Source organism: Anopheles nili, chromosome 2 (genome assembly GCF_943737925.1).
Source record: "Anopheles nili chromosome 2, idAnoNiliSN_F5_01, whole genome shotgun sequence".
NCBI classification, from domain to species: Eukaryota; Metazoa; Arthropoda; class Insecta; order Diptera; family Culicidae; genus Anopheles; species Anopheles nili.
This window is the reverse complement of record NC_071291.1, coordinates 76,629,352-76,646,167: the sequence shown is the minus strand read 5'-3', so window position 1 is coordinate 76,646,167 and position 16,816 is coordinate 76,629,352. Positions and strand designations below refer to the sequence as shown.

Genomic DNA, 16,816 nt, shown 5'->3' with positions numbered 1-16,816 from the left:
CGTCATCGCAAGCTATGCGTTACGCAACAACTATGTGTTCATGCTTCTAACATGACATAATTTTTGCGCAAGAAAATAACAATTCAACACAAAAACAAAGGTTTATGTTTGTGTATTACATTATGATGTATAAAATGCACCTCTTATGTAATGAATATTAAACATAACTCTTAGGTATATGTTGGTGTCATGCTGGTATTTGCATAAATCGTACCGATGCAGTTCACATGCATAAAAGATGATGCTAAAATAAAGCACGATAATCACGATAATTGTATTATAGAATGAGTATCTAATCAAAAACTTAATTGGTAACATTTAAAAGCATATTCCCGCGCACGTGCAAGAATGCGCCCATAGTGCATAGTCAGAGAGAGCGAGAGAGAGAGAGAGAGAGAGAGATAATTGTTGGCTGGTTTGTGGTGGTGTACGTGAAAGCGCATGGCGTTCGTTTTATGTTCAAGCCTTCTACGCATGGAAGCATTGAACGACGCACGCATTTCAAATTATAATTTTGTGGAGTTCGGAGCGTTCGAACTCCCATGTTGCAGTGCAGATCGGTGGAGGAGAAAAAGCGGTTGAAGATTGTAGCGAGAAAACAAAGTTGGGCTTATCGTAGTGCCCTGTAAACCATTGGTAAAGTGTTTCTTGTGTAAATGCAGTGTTGCGGATGTTGGTCGGAGTGATCGGAGTGATGCATTTGCGAGAAACTAGTGGATAGTCTAGTTGCTTGGCGTGTACCGTCAAGCGTTCTTGCCAGGATTAACCGATGAGCGTGTGGTTTGAAAGAGTATTTGAAAGAGTTTCAGTCCGAATAAATGCATCGCATCCTTTTCGGAACGGCGTACGTGTGAGAAAATATTGCGTGTGATGCTTTGAGAAAAAAGAGCTGTTTGCAAGTGCGTGAATTTGTTAAAAAACAACATACGCAATCGTTAGTGTTTTCATACACGTCCGTCATAAAGATAGTTAACATAACCTCAATTTATGATTCGAAAATTTGGAAAAAAAAATCATAAAATCATCTCGTCGCTTGGACGCTGCGATTTAACGCACACGTAAACTATCGTTGAGAGAGTGTTCCATCCTATTCTGGCAAACGCTCTCTTGCGTGGAGTGAAGAGAAATAATTGGATGCTCGCGCCGTGCAGTGGTGTTTGTGTAATTTTGAGATCGTCATCAAACGGGGCGTTTGGGTGTTGGTTTGCTGTAAATTTCACTATGCTAACTATCCAGTGAAGATTGTGCATGCTAGGTAATCGTCAATGAATCGTCTTACTCTCATTGAATATCGATCGTCGAGCTAAAAGTGCATCGTCAGCTTATGTAAAAGACCAACTTTATCCGACCGAGAGATTTACAGTGCTGAGCTGTGTGCACAACATGGATATTGTGTCAAATTGACAAGTGAATCAAGCAGTGTATACAAACAGTCGAGAGCAAGATAAACATTTGCGAAAAAGTGGTATCCTTTGCCTTATTCTGTGAGGCAACGGTTTGTACTCGATATCAACATTTCTTAGGATGGGTGCCCAAGTTTACAATCAAAGGATTGAGCGGTTGCGTTTCTCGCCCGTCCCGCAAGTATCACAAGCTTCGCGAAAAGTTGTCGGGGCTCGTCGCATCAAACGAAATCTATTTGGCTCAGTCAAAGCCGAATCAGTAAAAGAGTAAGTATCTATTTTCCAGCTGTGTTTCTAGAGTAGACAGTTACAGAAGTTTGTGCTAATCATAATGTTAAATTTCTCAGGATTTTCAACAAAGTAATGGACGAACATGTTGAACAAAAAAGTAAAACATGGAACTTCAATTTCGCGAAAGACGAACCTATGAACGGACGTTTCAAATGGGAACATTTGGCTCCACCGAATGTTGAGGGCCTTCGACTACAGGAGAGTCGTCGAGCCAACAGAATAGATGAAGTGATTCCCATGGAAGTACTCATGGACGAGCGAGCTGAGCTTGCTAATAAAGGCACGAGAATTAATGTCACAAATTCAGCAATGAAACAACTGCTCATAACAGGTGAGTGCTTTCTATGAATTAGCCCTGAATTGTGTTGGGTATAAAAATGCTCGACAGACAGCGAAAGATCTGAATTAATCAGTATAGGTTACTGACACCTACTGATCAAGAGGGAACACAATAAGAAACGGGTCGAGTTCGTGGGTCATATTAAAAAGGAGGAAGAACGCACTTCTTTCCGGAAAGGAAAAATAATCGTAACCGTTCATAATTAAAAACCAGAAAAATGTCAGCCCTTTTCTGGATCCGTTCGGCCCTTTTTCTGTGAGGGTGCGAGGGTTGTCGGTTGCGTATGGTATGATGTAGACGGTTAGTCTCGCTCTTTGCTTCGGCGGTCTCTAAAGGCTAAGATACCTTCCCTAGGTGCAGCCGTTGCAGAGCGTGAAATATTCCTTTTCTACTACAGGCTGAGTGGGTGCGTAGAAAATACCCCATAACTCATGTCTCCCGAAGAGGCGCTGCATTCCTCCTGCGCACAAGGCGATGTACTTTCCATCGTTGCACGATCGTTCTCCTTCCTACGAAAATTTTCGTCGAACGTGGACCCGTGGCGTGGTGTTTTATGGTTCGCTGCGTTTTCAACGGTTTTTTGTCGAGCGCCCCTCGCGCTTGTATTCGAACTGGCATGGCCCGGTTTCTGTGTGTATACATTCTGCACATGTTTAGCGTGTTTCTGTTGTCTTATCCAAAGCTGGGGAAAGAACATCTGATCGAAAGCAAGGGGATTCGCTGTTGAAGCAGCGTACAAATTTTGTTATCATGAGTGGTTCTTGCAAAATACGCAGACCGCGGTGGAGACTTAACGCACGCAAATGATTTATAGTTATGCTGTGGATGTTTCTACCTCATATTGTTTTTTCGAAGATTTACTTGCTTCCCATTTGATGCTTTCCATAGTAAATGTTTTGTTCAATGCTATAGTGCATATTTCGTGTTCCGCCAGCTGTAAACAAAACATGGCAAGTTGAGTTAATTTCCGGTCTGTGTACGGCCGTTTCTGTGTAATTATTTAATTGGCCCATACAAGAATCAAGTCGCGGTTTTTATTCGAAGCTGCACTTTTCTCCTGTCCAGTAATCATGGCTTTGTTCCATGGCTATGAACGTGAAACAATTATGTTCATTGCAATCGGACAAAACCTCAATTATAATGAATGTTTATGATCGGTCAATTCTGTCCTATTGGCCCTTTGTTGTTGAATTGAAGATAACAAGAAAATATTGATTGTTCGATCTGATTCGGATGTTGGAGTATTTTTGTAATCATTCTTTTCTCTCGTTACGATCATTGATCGGTTGCTATTCTGGTGCATGTTGGATTTGAGAATGGTGAATACGACATGCCATAATAAACGAATTCTATTATTTTTGCTAGCCACATCGTTTTGTCATGTTCCAGTTTCGATAAGTAGTTTTTTGTTTTAGTTCAAAATGCATGGATAACGTTTCTGTGATCTTTTTTTTTACGGCTGACTCACGACGTGCGACCCATTTTTGCCCTGCACCCTTGGGGTTAGGATTTTTTTGTAATTGATCTATGACATCTTCCTTCGCCTAAGAATGTTCCCTATTTAAGATTTTTCGTTCAGGGGTCAACGCCGGGCCGATAGTTCGCAATTTGTTTTCTCTCCATTCTCTTGAATTATCTTAAGAATGCCTACAAGCACCGAGGAATGAGTGAGTCAAGGGTGATTTTCTCTCCTTGACTTTTAGACGTAGAAAACATGAGTAATGAAATATTGCTGGAGGGTGCATAATTGTCACTTGTAGGTTTCGGTGCTGAAAAGGATCGGTTAGTTGGTGGTTTCTTTTAAAAAACACTTCATTCGATTGGAAAACGAGGAGTGAGGGAACGAATCAGAGTTAATTGTTGCCTACATGATCCGGCTGTTTCTGGGTTTCAAATTACGCAGCGGGGACTCACTAGGTCTCTTTTATTGGCACAAACATTAGGACCGTTTAAGGCAAAAATCTCACCGGAAGCCGGATCAAAATTGAACTGGAAAAGCAACCGCAACGTTGGGTGCGGTTATTTTTTGGTCAACGGGGGTTCTGCTCATTGCAGGATATTGTACGTTTCCGGAAGTTGTGCTATGTCGTACATATTGTAAAATCAAACATCACGGGAATTTTAAAACATACGCCCTAATCATTAAACACTGGTTCAACTGTTTTACCGCTCTATTGTTGGGTAAAATAATATTATAGAAGCTTAAATTCCCAAGTCATACAGTGAGACACTGTAATTATCCAGTTGAAAGAACTGCTATTCAATTTGTTAAAATAATTGAAGGTTCGTTCAACGTTAACCCCATGTTGATCCCAAACATGTGCTATAGTTTTTTCACAATTGGTAGCTCGCAATTCTTTGTTTTCATTTGCATTTCAATATGACTTGTTCACTTTGTTTCAATGGCAGAGTGTAAAAAACTCTATTTTATATTCTAAAAATATATGCAAAACAAAATATTTTAGTTTTCTTAAATCGACGTCAAAGCCATTTATACATTCGTTGTTTATCTCTCTTTAGTTGGTGTTAGTTTAATAATGTTGTTTTTACTGCTGCCACCTCTTGCTGTAGAATCCTATCTGCAGGTTGCAGTTTTTATGTTTGAGATCACCGGCACTCATGTAACGAACTACCGAATTTCGCCATGATTACGCTTCTCAACAGAGTATAGATGTGTCGCAGGTTCTGGATTTTTTTTGCAAAAGCCATAGTATTTTACAGTATCAACTCAGAGGGATGGTAAAGCTGGTTTTCGTCGTTCTCGGTCTCTGTTTTACTGTTTTTATCGTTCCTTCTTCCATCGATCACCGACAATGAACGGGTTTCGGTGCATCCGGAGCCAATAGCCGGTAGATGTTTGGTTTTGCGAAAGTTCGAAGCGAAAAATGAACTTTCTGTCGTCTTTCAGTTGTTTTCGTCGTTGCAACAGCAGCCACTTTTCGTACATCATGTAATGTGTTTTTTGTTTTATTTTGAGTTCGTTGATTTTGGGTTATTCGTTCTCTGTTCGTACCGCTCACTCAGTCTTTTGCTCGTTCGATTCTGTTACGCTGCACTTTCAGCATTATATTCTCCCGGGAAAGTGCAATAATAAGTGTGATGTGAAAAAAGACAAAAAAATATAAAGAGAAGGGCTGTTGCTTCTTTGACGAAAAGAGGTTGGGTCCCGTACGCTGTATGTTTTCGGTGTTTTGGTCGCAGCAATACCAGCACGTTCAGGTTTTACGTCGTATTTTTATGTTGAGGTTGCTACCGTATTGCAGTGACCCGTTTCTCGTTTCGATACGCTTACGATCGGATGTTCGTTTTTTCTGAAATTTTTGCCGTTGTTTACATGGACTATATTAACAGCTTTCCTGCAAACGAGGATATGCGAAGTAGGTGCAATGAAAGAAGTAAGAGAAAGCAAACGAAAAGTATTAATCTATGATCGAATTGCAAGGATCGACTGGCTGACCAGGTGGATTTTCGTCGATTTCATCATCTGCGGCAAGAGTGATGGCGATAGCATGGAAACAGCATAACAGCATGCGTAAAGAGCTCCTCGAACATTCGTGAGGATTTTAATACCTGTTTGTCTTCGAGGTTGGCGGAGTTGTTTTGCTTTCCAGTGAGTAGTCAGGCTCTTTCCGAATGAATCGCTTCTTTTCGTTTCATCTTTGTTCAGCATATTCGTCATACTGTTACCATACAAACAGTTACCTATGGAGCATGCTCAAACAAGTTTCAACTCGACCAGAGAGACGAAAACAAAAAAGATGATTTGATTCAGACCGTGGAAGTCGCGTGTATGCGAGTTTATGCGCCACAATGTGGTTTGCATTAGCCGTTTTTTTAACTCATATATACATTTTAAATATATGAAGTAGAACAGCTATTTGTTTCTACATTTACCAAAAAATTGATTGAGAGTAAAGTTTCTGCAAACTTAACATTTTTCCATACTCCAAACTAATAGCGACGAGTTAGAACCTAGCTTATGACGTATCTATAATAACCTAGCGGCGCGACGTTGAGATCGATCGCTTGGCAATTAAATATCACTTATATCTAACACATCGAATGTAACATTTGCTTACCTACTGTCGAATGCTACGAGCCCTTTAAATTATTATTCAATGTCACGCACACGCTATTTGCTTGCTATTTGATTTAGAACGAATACGCCGCGTACTTCTTATCTTTTCTTGTCGACCTTTGTAAATTTGATTAAAAAAAAAATGACTCCTATACATAGCTAACGAAGAATTCTCACGATATTCTCGTTGCTTTGCGATCTAAGTCTGACGACACCCTCCGTTTGTGTCTACGGCATAGAAATTCGTTTTCTGAATCATATACCTGCTCTATCATGTTTTTTTTGGCAATTTAAATGTATTAAAGAAAGATTTCATTAAACATTATGTTCCTATGCGAAATAATTGCTTTGTTTCCGCCTTCAAAATGTAAAAGAATACGGAAGTCAGAGTGTTGTAATGTCAGAGTGTCGATTTCATTACTTCCCTCTTCTCTAAGCTGACTTTATAAGGCTTTCACCAAGTGGCACGAGGTATCTACAATAAACAGGTATTCTTCGTGGCAAAGATCAACAACGGGTGTAAACAAAGGCCGTGGTCGCTCAATGCGAAAAATGATATAGCAGAGAGCAGATGTTTTTGCTACGGCAAGTATTTAAGGAAAGGTCCGAGGCATTTTTTTGGGATCCGTATAAAATCGTACAGGCATATGAACAACGCTCGTGCCGATTTTTATCCTGGCTATGTTGTTATATGCAGCCCAGATGGCTTTTTGAGGGCTACAGAGCACATTGAAATGGCACGCGTTTCGTTGATTTTTGTAATGCTCCCTGAAAAAAATAACAACACAAGACATAAATGTATCTAAACTGACAGATGGAGGGTATTTTATAGGAAAGAAAATACGCGAGACTCCTTTTTTAAAGTGTGTGTATAGGTCTGAATTAGTTCGGGGTTTAAAGAGCAGTGCATAAATTTGAATACATTTGCAAGTGGAGTGAGCCATAAGGTAGGATATGTGCATATTGCTGAGGCGCTATATGGTTTAAATCCTGTTTTGCTTCGTTGAATCGAGCTCGTGCTCCTACAACCGATTGGCGGATCACAAGGACGCGCTTAACCGTTGTCGTATGGTGCCATATGACTGGAGCAGAACGACCACGTGTGTTTTATCGCTCCCGTCGATCATGTGGTTAACGCGTTTTTTATTTGTGAAAACGAAAATTCTGTCCTACCTAGTACGCGAATAGAATGGGTAAAAAATGAATAAAAGATGAGAAAATGCATCGAAGCTAAACGAGATCTGCTAATGTGCTGTGCGGTTTGTTTGAGTGGTTGTTGTGTGCACTCTATGGGTCGACGGGACGAGACATTGACCGTTCGATGATTGTTGGACAAGAGACCGTTGCAGATGTGATGAAAATCCCGAAACAAATATTTCCTTTTTGGAAACTAATCGATTGTTAAATATTGAGACCATCTGTTTTCTGTTGGTTGACATGGAAAAAGTAACGGTCACTTTTATTCATATTGGTATTGTCTGTTTTAATTCATCTTTTGAAAATGATCAGTTGGAGTTGAAGTTAGGATTACAAAGTCCTCGAAAAAACAATAGGTTAAGGACAAGGCGATCTATTACGTTACCTGTAACGAACAGAGCACCATAGGATCAACGGTGTTTCAGTTGGATTTGGGAAAGCTGCTGTGAGGTGTACAAAGCGAAGGTGATCAAGATTCGGTTTACATACAAAGAAATTTGAAAAGCGTAAATAATTTGTCGGAAAAGGTAGCCGGAGGAGTAAGTTATACGTTTGTTGCATGGTAGAATTTCTCGTTTCGGCTGTATATTTAATTGGAGAGATACGAGCAAATGAGTAGACACAAATGCAATACATTTTAGCGTTGACCGATGCGAATCGTATATAGCCTGAATACATCGATCTCTCAGCTGCGATCTTTACCGTTCTCTGTGATCGAATGTGAATTATCTTTGGTTAGCTCTTTGCTACTGACCTGAAAGCTACTACCGCGCTGCTTCGTACTTTATAGGCGAGTGGCGGTTTATTTTTCCTTTGTTCTGTTCTGAATGCCGCATTTATGTGTGGTATAACTCCAACATTAAGCTATTACAATCGTTGCTAGGAACCGTATTTGACCTATTTCAATGAATCGTTATGTTATGCTTTTCTGTTTGGCAATTCACTGGGTAAAACAAACATAAATTGTTCATTCTTTGTAGTGTCGCTATTTAGATCTATTTTAACATTCGTTTTGTTTTTGTTTTTTTTTTCAGACTACATGAAACCACGCAAGCGTACTCATGGACGGCTTAAAGAGCAGTAAAAATCCAACCGATCAGCAAACGTTTCAAGTCGTCGTGCCATTTTATTCCGATTGTAGGCCAACAAATTAACTTCTTTACAATATCAGCTCCCTTCATAGAACTTCATTTCACGACGCACTTCGGTAATCGTAAAAACTATTTCGATTCCTCCGAAGGTAGCCGAGTTTGTATGTAAATGTCCTTCACCGTCAAAGAAGATGCGATGTTTACATATTACAAGAAGTTCAGTTTGATGAAAGTTAAGAATGCATCAATTGATGGCAATCGTTCTAAAATTACATTTGTTATGTAAAAGATGTATAGATTTTTTTCTATAGTTTTTACTACACAATGTTAATTTTTTTCATTGCATCGCACTTGGTGATATATTCAGGAGGTTAGGCTTCACATTGACATGAACGGCTGCTTTTATGTATTTTATATTATCATATTTTTTGATCTTTTGTTCTAAAGTATATTTTTTTAATGAATGATTTTCTACATATATATTTATGTACATATGATATTGTATATACTAGTGATGTACTTTGTATAACGTTTCGTTCGATAAAGAGCATCACTGTTCTGTGGCGTTATCATAAACACATTTAACCATGCTTACGAAATAGGACGAAAAAACATGAATTGTTACACGTCAAATCTTAAGTTAAAAATAAGTAGCAGCTTTTAATAACCGATAAAAAAATCAAAAATCAAACGTTTCACTGAAGCGTTTGTAATTCTTTGTTTTGGACTTATCGCTTGTGAAAAGCTGCGTAACATTTATATCGTATACCTTTTCAAGAAAAAAAAAATAATAAATTCTATTTCATTGAAAGCTCTTTTGTCGAAAACGTAGAAAAGCAAATCTGTGTTATGTTAAGTTGCTGTTAATATTTAAGTTGTAGCAAACTAAAACCTTCTCGAGTTTTTGGCAAACCGTTTCGATTGCAAATCATATTAGTACATCATGCTCTTAATATTTGGTTTGAACGAAACGATTTGGATTTCGAAAACTGAATGTTTTAATGTCAGAAATTGTCTAATGGCTTGACCAATTTCTTTTCGGTTTGATGATGGATAGTATTTATATAGTTCCATCGCTTGTATTTTTTTGAATCCATATGTCTAACTTTGATTGAAAAAGGGACTCCAACCTACGGTTTGTTATTTGTTTATCAAACGATAAATTTTTAACGTTCATCGGTATTTTATCTAAAGGGATTTGTGTGTGATACGGCCCTTTGAGGCAATATGTTTTGTCAACAATGCCACCCTTAGGCCAAAATTATGAAGACTTCTAAAATAAATACGACCTCTTCATTACTATTCATTTTAATCTGTTATTTTTACAGTATTTAAATGTTCTTTTGTATGTGCGGTGCTCAAATATTCCAGTTTTGGTAACATGCTTTTTCTAGGAAGGCTCGTATGAGATTGTAATGGAAGTATGCCTATCGAGGATTGTTTGAACACGATATATAGCTCAATAAATGACGCAATTGTGTTTTGGTGCCAAATTGAAAAAAAATTAGATACTAAAAAAATATGTATCAAAATGGAGAAATTTGTCCAACAAAAGAATCATTAAAAGCAATGAGGTCACTCAGTCCTTAGAACTATGAGCTCTCTTGCTAGTGTTTCTGCAATTTCCAACAGATCATTCTTTTAAAGCATAATTATTTTTAACTATGAACATATTATATTGTTACCATAGATAAATAGCAATAGGTGTAATGTCGAGCAATGAAAAACAAAGAAGGTATATGACAAAAGTGTATTTCATCATAATATTTGAAAAAAAAAGAGAAGTCCAAAGGCATACTTTGGAAACAGTGTAAAGAAATTATAGCGAAAAGGTTTATTTCGGATTTAAAGGTTAGTGTCAGAAAGTCAGAAAGTGTTGAGCCTTTCCTCAAGTTTTCCCTTTCCCATGTGTATATAAATAAATTTATAGCCTATATTTTGCATTATCTCGTATTTCTCTATCACTTATGTGATCATACGCATAAAATAATTTATACTACAAATTTTTTCTTAAAGAAATTAACTTTTATTAATGAATCCAGCGATCACGGGAAACATTGAAACAGCAATTGAACATAAAACTAACGATATATGAAGGGTTAAACGTAGCTATTAAGTCATAGTTCGGCAAAATATTCATGCGCAAATCTTATTGCCATTATCCTGATTGGTTAAAAGCACCCACCCTTGAATATTTAAGAATAAGTTCTAAGTTTCGTCCGTAGTATTAAAATGCCGATACATGAAGTGCTCGTGTAATGTTTTTATGTATGAAATCGCAATCGTTGGATCTCTCGTTAGATATGTGCTTAGTACTGTTAGGGCTCTAGGTAGTTCAATTGATAGTATCTAACCCCAGGAGATAGAGTCGGACTGTGAGATATAAATGCGGTCGGGATAGAGAAGCAGCCACAGAAGAACAAGTAAATGTAAACACATATCAACACGTGCGACAAAGCGATTCCCACAAACAATAGAAATAGTTTTTTTTAAGAAAATACAATCAATATAAAGCAATATTTGAACGAATAATAGAACAATTATCACTGGGTATAAATTGAGGTACAGAACAACAGAAGTAACAATGGACACACGCAATAAAAATTTAGTTAACCGGGCAAACCGATCGAACCACGATCCGCAACCAAGCTATGTGCAATATGATGGCTCAGCGAATAAAGATGTTTCTTCGCCGACCGAACTTATTGTAATCTTGGTTCAGTTGGTGGTCCTTTCAAAGATATTGAATGGGGTAAATACACACAATTCTATGTAGTCTAGTAGATTGTAGATATATATTGCAGAAAAAATAAACATTAAACATGTACGAAAAGAACGGCTTTGATTATTTTTTCGGATTGTTCCGATGAATGACATTGTTTATATTTAATTGTTAATATTTAGCAAACAAAAGACAGAACCCTTTGGTTGGCCCTTGGAGCAGGGGTCCAATAGATGTGTTTTTATTCATTTTGTTAATATCAAATACAACAAAGATAAGGTAAGCTTGAAAACGTGACAGAAATGCAAACGAATTGTTTTCCTTCAATGACTTATGCATTTTTTGCATGAATCTGTTTTAGATTGGCTTCACCATCACATTGGGTCAATAACTGATAGAACATTATATTACCGTTCATAGCTCCGAATCCGATGACGATGACCGTTTACAACCAACCACTCTTGGGCTGCCGTTTGATGGTGGTTACGTCATCGACCTTGCGGTACGGACGCAAACAAGGTGGCGAAGAGGCTGCTCGGGCTGCGTCTGCAGAGGCATCTCCGCTGCCAACAATCAAGCTCTCCTTGGCACCGTTTGACGATGAACCCTTGGAAGTTGAAGTTGCTGATGGTTCGAGGTCTTCCATTAGCTCGGTTTTTATTAATGGAACCAACGGCGGGCTGGCTACGGTTGGTGGTGGCGATGTAACCCTCGATTTTGCAACAACCGGCGAAGGTGTTGGCTGGGTGGCTAAGACCTTCTGAGTAGGAAGAGGAGTGGCTGGAGTAGTACTAAATGTAGGAATGATTGCCGGAACCGCTGGTGAGGGTTGTGGACCGGCTGCGAGATCCTCTTTCGATGGTGGTGGAGGAAGCATGCCTTGACCAGGCTGCGGTTTTACAGCGACGGGACGTGCTACTGAAATATCCTCACCGGTCGACGCAGGCATGGGAGCTGGAGCTTTGCGTTTGACGACCTTCGGGGGTGAATTAACACCGGAAACTAGTGGCTCAGGATCATCACTGTGAACCACCGACTGTTTCAAAGATTCGGTCGGCGGCGGAGAGGTTGGAAGTGGTGGAGCAGCTTTGGACTCTTCCGCTTCCTCGCAACTGTCCTTGAGATCCGATTTCTTAACCAGCTGTGACTCAGTGCGAGTGATGTGGATCGTAGGTGGAGGTGACTGAACTGTTGGTGGTGGAGGCGACAGCACCGTGGATGTGGGAAGAGACTTGCAGGGAGGTGGAGATTTGATGGAAGGAGGTGGTGGTGATTTTACCGTGAGACTACCCTTCTTCTCCGGGGCCGGAGTTCCGTCCGGAGAAGGTGATTTGCTGCCAGCGATGGAAGCTAGCGGCGATTTCGCTAAGGCGGATCCTTCGAGCCGAGAACCGCCTCCTGGAGATCGAGACCGTCCGACGGAGCCGAGCGTACCTGCGGGAGACTTCAACCCACCGTCAGAGCACGATTTAGACGATTTCATCATGCGTGGAGAAGGTGTTTTGCTTAGTGCAGCCTGAAGCTGTGCCGTGAGCATGTTGAGTGGAGTTGTCGCTCCACTCTTCGCATCATGCATGTTCAGTGTGTTTCCGGGTGATGCATCACCATCCTCGGCCAACTGGCTTAGCAGATGCAGCAGTGTGTTCGTTGTCTCGTCGGTATAGCCATCGATTGATGGGGATGCGCTTCTCGAGTGCGGAAGCGGGCTGCGTTCCACCAGACGACGAGCTTCCGCCATGGCCTTCTGGAGTTGCTGTTGCTGCCGGAAGCTGTCCCGGTTGCGGCAACGACCGATTTGTGTGTTGATTTCTACACCAACCCCTGTCATTACCTGTCCCCATTTGGCGGAGGTCGTATTATTGGCAACCTTCTTGGCGACGCGTCGGAAGCGTGCCAGCGGATTGGCATCTTCCTCTTCCTCTTCTTCTTCCTGTTCGGCGATCTCCACCGGTGCAACGTGGAAGTCCTTCATGAGACGCCGTTCCCAGATCTTCATTCGCTTAGCCAAGACAGCTGAGTAAAATATAAGTGTTAAAAAGCACAAATGACAGAGAAACAATGACAAGAAACCGCTGCTTACCCTTCTCCTTGCGGTCAACAGCAGATACATCCATGCCGTTCTTCTCGAAAATGTCTAAGAGCTCGTATCGCATGGCGGAGATCTCTGTCTTGACCTCGTTGATGTCATCCTCGGTTACGGCATCCTGTTCCATACGTCGATGCATAGCTGAAACGTACCGCCAGACGAGGGCTCGCATCACGTTGGTATAGCGTTCGGCCCTTTCTTTATCCTCCTTACGACGCTGTGAATAAGTTAGTGGACATTAGACGTTGTAATATCAGTAATAAACGGCAAAACGTACAATTGTAGATTCACGCTTTAGATCGCGCTTCTTCTTTTTGCCGAAGAGACGCATCAGGTGTTTCATATTCGGGAAGATGTTGAATGGCGGTGGCAAAGTGGAACTTTCCTCGAAGTAGCTCATCCAGAGACGCGTCCTTGCGAATTTCCATTCAGTATCCGAGTGTTCGTCGATCATGGCATACGAGTTGGACATCATAGCGATAAGCAGGTTCAAAAGCACGATCACGTTGATCACACTGTACGAACCAAACATAAGCAGGCCCCAGAAACGCGTGTACGATTTGATTCCCTGAAGCTCGAAATTTTCCAGTCCTACCATACCGAAACTGGCCCAAAAGAGAGATTGTGAGGATTCGAACAGACTGTAAAGTGCGAGGAAAAGAACATTAGTATCAGCTTCTTTGGGAATATGTTACCGAAGGAAAAGGCTACGTCAGCTTATCTGATACGTACTTTCCAAATCGTCTCCACTTCATGCAAGCATCGCCTTGGTTGTCCCAGTCCGGCAATCCTCCCTTCAGACTATAGCACTTTGATTTTTCCAGATCGGCAAAGTACCATAACAGCTGATTCAAACCGCAAGCGAAGGCAAAGAGCACGAGTGAATAAATGAAGAAAAATTTCACGATATCGATCACCATTCGTCCCAACGAGATCTGCAGTGGTCCGAGATGCGGATTGATCGAAAACAGATGCACCAGCTTGAGGGCAGAAAATATGTTGGCTGCCGCAAACAGACCTTCTGCGATTAGCTGTGGATCAAAGTCATCCCAGTGTTCACGGGCGATATACGCTGTGCTGGGATCATTCGCGATCTGGGAGGTTTGTTGAATGTAAGCGATTACACGTAGTAGCGCCACGCAACAGTAGAGGAAGTTCCGTGAAAAATCGATGAAATTCCACATGTTCCGGAGGTAGCTGCGAATACCCTCGATGAAGATTTCTTGGGTTTCTTCCCATATGAAGCCCATGACGTAAATGACGACGAGGCACTCAAGATACGTTGGACCGTTGCCTCGTTGACGGGCCAACTCTTCTTGTAGTGCTCTCTTCATACTCTCGGTACCAAACAGAAGCACGACTTGTACTTCTGCCCGTTGTGACACCAAAATTAGAAGAACTAAATGTATGAATAAATAAGAATGAATTTTAGTAATCGTTAGCCATAGAAACAGACAAGGATATGTGAGAGGAAGAACTTACACAGAAAGAAGAGATATGATGACGCATGGATCAAAAACTTCATGAATGGTTTTCGCATAAACTTAGACGTTTCACAGGACGGAGCAACCATATACATCATGCAATAGATCGGGAAAAGTACAGCCGTGCGAACAATGATAAAAATTTTCTCTGAGGCAGACTTCCGCCGGAAACCAGGAACGCCTTCGTACCACATAGCCGCCAGTAACTGTTGGATGTTTGGATGAGCCACAAACTTCTTCTGCTTGTAGTCAATCGCGAGCTCGAGCCGAGTAAGCTTCATGTGATCGCCGTCCATGTAGGGTGGCGAATCGGGATCGTAGTTTAGGATGATAGCCAGCTCTTGAGAGCTACGTGATTGGTCCAGCAGCTCGACGGCAAAATTTTGACATTGATGGCGTAACTCGAGGTACTGCGATTTGCATTCCTGCTCTGCAAAGGCAAGATTGCGAAGCTCCCAGGAAAGCTGAAACGCCGTCAGTAAAGGATCTTGCGAGCTAAGCGCGATCAGCGACGGACTTGCTAGGGCTCGGTATTCATTGACACGAGCCAACGAATGCCGCAGAGAGTCCTCCGAAGAACGACGAATACAATCATCGCAACCGCATCTAGAGAAAAGGAAAATGTTTGCGGTATCGTTAAAAGAGGAACGTGTGATTGAGCGCAAGTCTTATGGTTACTTGACGTCGTGAGGCATTGGTAGGGTTGCACCACGGTCAAGGAGAATCTTCAAGATTTCGTAGTTGTTCTTATGAGCAGCCAGCATGAGCGGCGTTACATCAGGTGTAAACATGGCCGTGTTGATATCCACTCGTTGCCAGCTCTGTGAAAGATTTTCAAAAGTGAGAGACAACCGCATTTTGGTCGAACATGCTAACTTCGTACGACTTACGTAGGGTTCGCCCTCCTTGTGGATGAGCTCTTCATGCTCCAGCAGAAGCTCGACGGCTTCAACAAACTCCGCATTGATGGCCAATAGCAGCGCATCCTTCGTCTCGACGTTCATGACCACCAGCAATTCGACCATTTCGAGATTTTCATTCTCGATGGCCAGCGTCAGCGCTCCTCTCCCCAACGAATCTACACAATTGACGTTCACGTTGCGTCGCCGGTGGGCCCGCTGGAGGATTCGCTTGACGCTTGCCAGGTCACCCCGTTCCACTGCCAGGAGATACTTTTTCTCCTCGAGTGACAATGGCACGGGTAGATTGATGTTGGTGATCATATTAAATGCGGCCGAGGTGTTGGATGGCACCGGGGACGGTGACTCGATCTGTACTCCGACCCCGCCGGGGTCCTTCTTTTCGTTTCCCATCTTCAGTTAACGTGTACTATGGCAGGCGGTAGTAAGTATCCACCAACTCAAATACACATTTGTGAAATCTCGCTATGGAGAAAGAGAGTAATATTTTTTCCATGAATAGACTATTTATTGTGAGCTGCAGAAAACTACAAGATGAAGAGGCATTTTACCTTTCCTTCGATGGTAGTGCTTCAAATGTCACAAATGTGTGAGTCGTAGGAGTTTAACTGGCGATCTAGTGAGTGATATGAGCGAATAACTATATAATTAATACTATATAATTAAAATTCAACAAAACATCGTTAGACATAATGTAAAAATACGCCGGCGTAACATGACAGAGTGATAGTCAAACAGTGAGTTTCCTTGTCAGGGGTATTTTTTGTTATATTTGTATGCGGCTGTTTCAAATAAACGTATGTGGCACATTTTGTGTGAACATGATTCAATTTTGTAGTTTAAAAAAATAACCCATCAAATATTAAGGGGGTTACATCTCATAAAACAATTTATAAATTCTTATTGAGATTATAACAATGAAAAACTTAGAGATGATATCATACGGTTCCTTTTAACAATTATACCTTCATGCATTTTCACTCTGCTTTTCAAATGGCGGTTTTGTTTAGGTTTGGAACCAACCGTATGGAATTGTACAATGATTTGAATGTAATTTATGAGAAATATACAACACAATATTGACACTCGTGAAATGAAATGTCGAGCAAACGAGAAACAACAAAAAAGGCACTGCACTGAAACATGTATCAAGGTTTGTTGAATTGGCTGAGCGCCATTTCACTAACAAATGCGCACTAGCATA

The 16,816-nt window shown here is 41.0% G+C and overlaps 2 protein-coding genes across 2 annotated transcripts; one reads left to right on the top strand and one right to left on the bottom strand.

Annotated features, from left to right (window-relative positions):
• The first annotated feature begins 1,524 nt into the window (after positions 1-1,524).
• On the top strand, positions 1,525-8,393 carry LOC128730194 (cyclin-dependent kinase inhibitor 1-like). The gene is made up of 3 exons (XM_053823226.1): positions 1,525-1,670; positions 1,751-2,025; positions 8,344-8,393. Exons 1-3 carry the CDS (start codon positions 1,525-1,527, stop codon positions 8,391-8,393), a joined length of 471 nt encoding a protein of 156 aa, XP_053679201.1.
• Positions 8,394-11,326: 2,933 nt separating this feature from the next.
• LOC128721408 (transient-receptor-potential-like protein) lies at positions 11,327-16,052 on the bottom strand. Its single transcript, XM_053815160.1, has 6 exons — positions 15,371-16,052; positions 14,691-15,298; positions 13,941-14,607; positions 13,486-13,849; positions 13,203-13,425; positions 11,327-13,135 (listed from the first exon to the last, which is right to left on the bottom strand). Exons 1-6 carry the CDS (start codon positions 16,003-16,005, stop codon positions 11,568-11,570), a joined length of 4,065 nt encoding a protein of 1,354 aa, XP_053671135.1. The 5' UTR covers positions 16,006-16,052; the 3' UTR covers positions 11,327-11,567.
• Positions 16,053-16,816: the final 764 nt, after the last annotated feature.

Excerpts from the sequence above, each read along its gene's own strand:
- LOC128730194 (XM_053823226.1), top strand. The coding sequence starts at position 1,525 with ATGGGTGCCCAAGTTTACAATCAAAGGATTGAGCGGTTGCGTTTCTCG. Across the intron at positions 1,671-1,750 it reads AAAGCCGAATCAGTAAAAGA|GATTTTCAACAAAGTAATGG; the intron begins GTAAGTATCTAT and ends TAAATTTCTCAG. Across the intron at positions 2,026-8,343 it reads GAAACAACTGCTCATAACAG|ACTACATGAAACCACGCAAG; the intron begins GTGAGTGCTTTC and ends TTTTTTTTTCAG.
- LOC128721408 (XM_053815160.1), bottom strand. The coding sequence starts at position 16,005 with ATGGGAAACGAAAAGAAGGACCCCGGCGGGGTCGGAGTACAGATCGAG. Across the intron at positions 15,299-15,370 it reads CCAATGCCTCACGACGTCAA|ATGCGGTTGCGATGATTGTA; the intron begins GTAACCATAAGA and ends CCTTTTCTCTAG. Across the intron at positions 13,426-13,485 it reads TAAAGCGTGAATCTACAATT|CGTCGTAAGGAGGATAAAGA; the intron begins GTACGTTTTGCC and ends ACTTATTCACAG.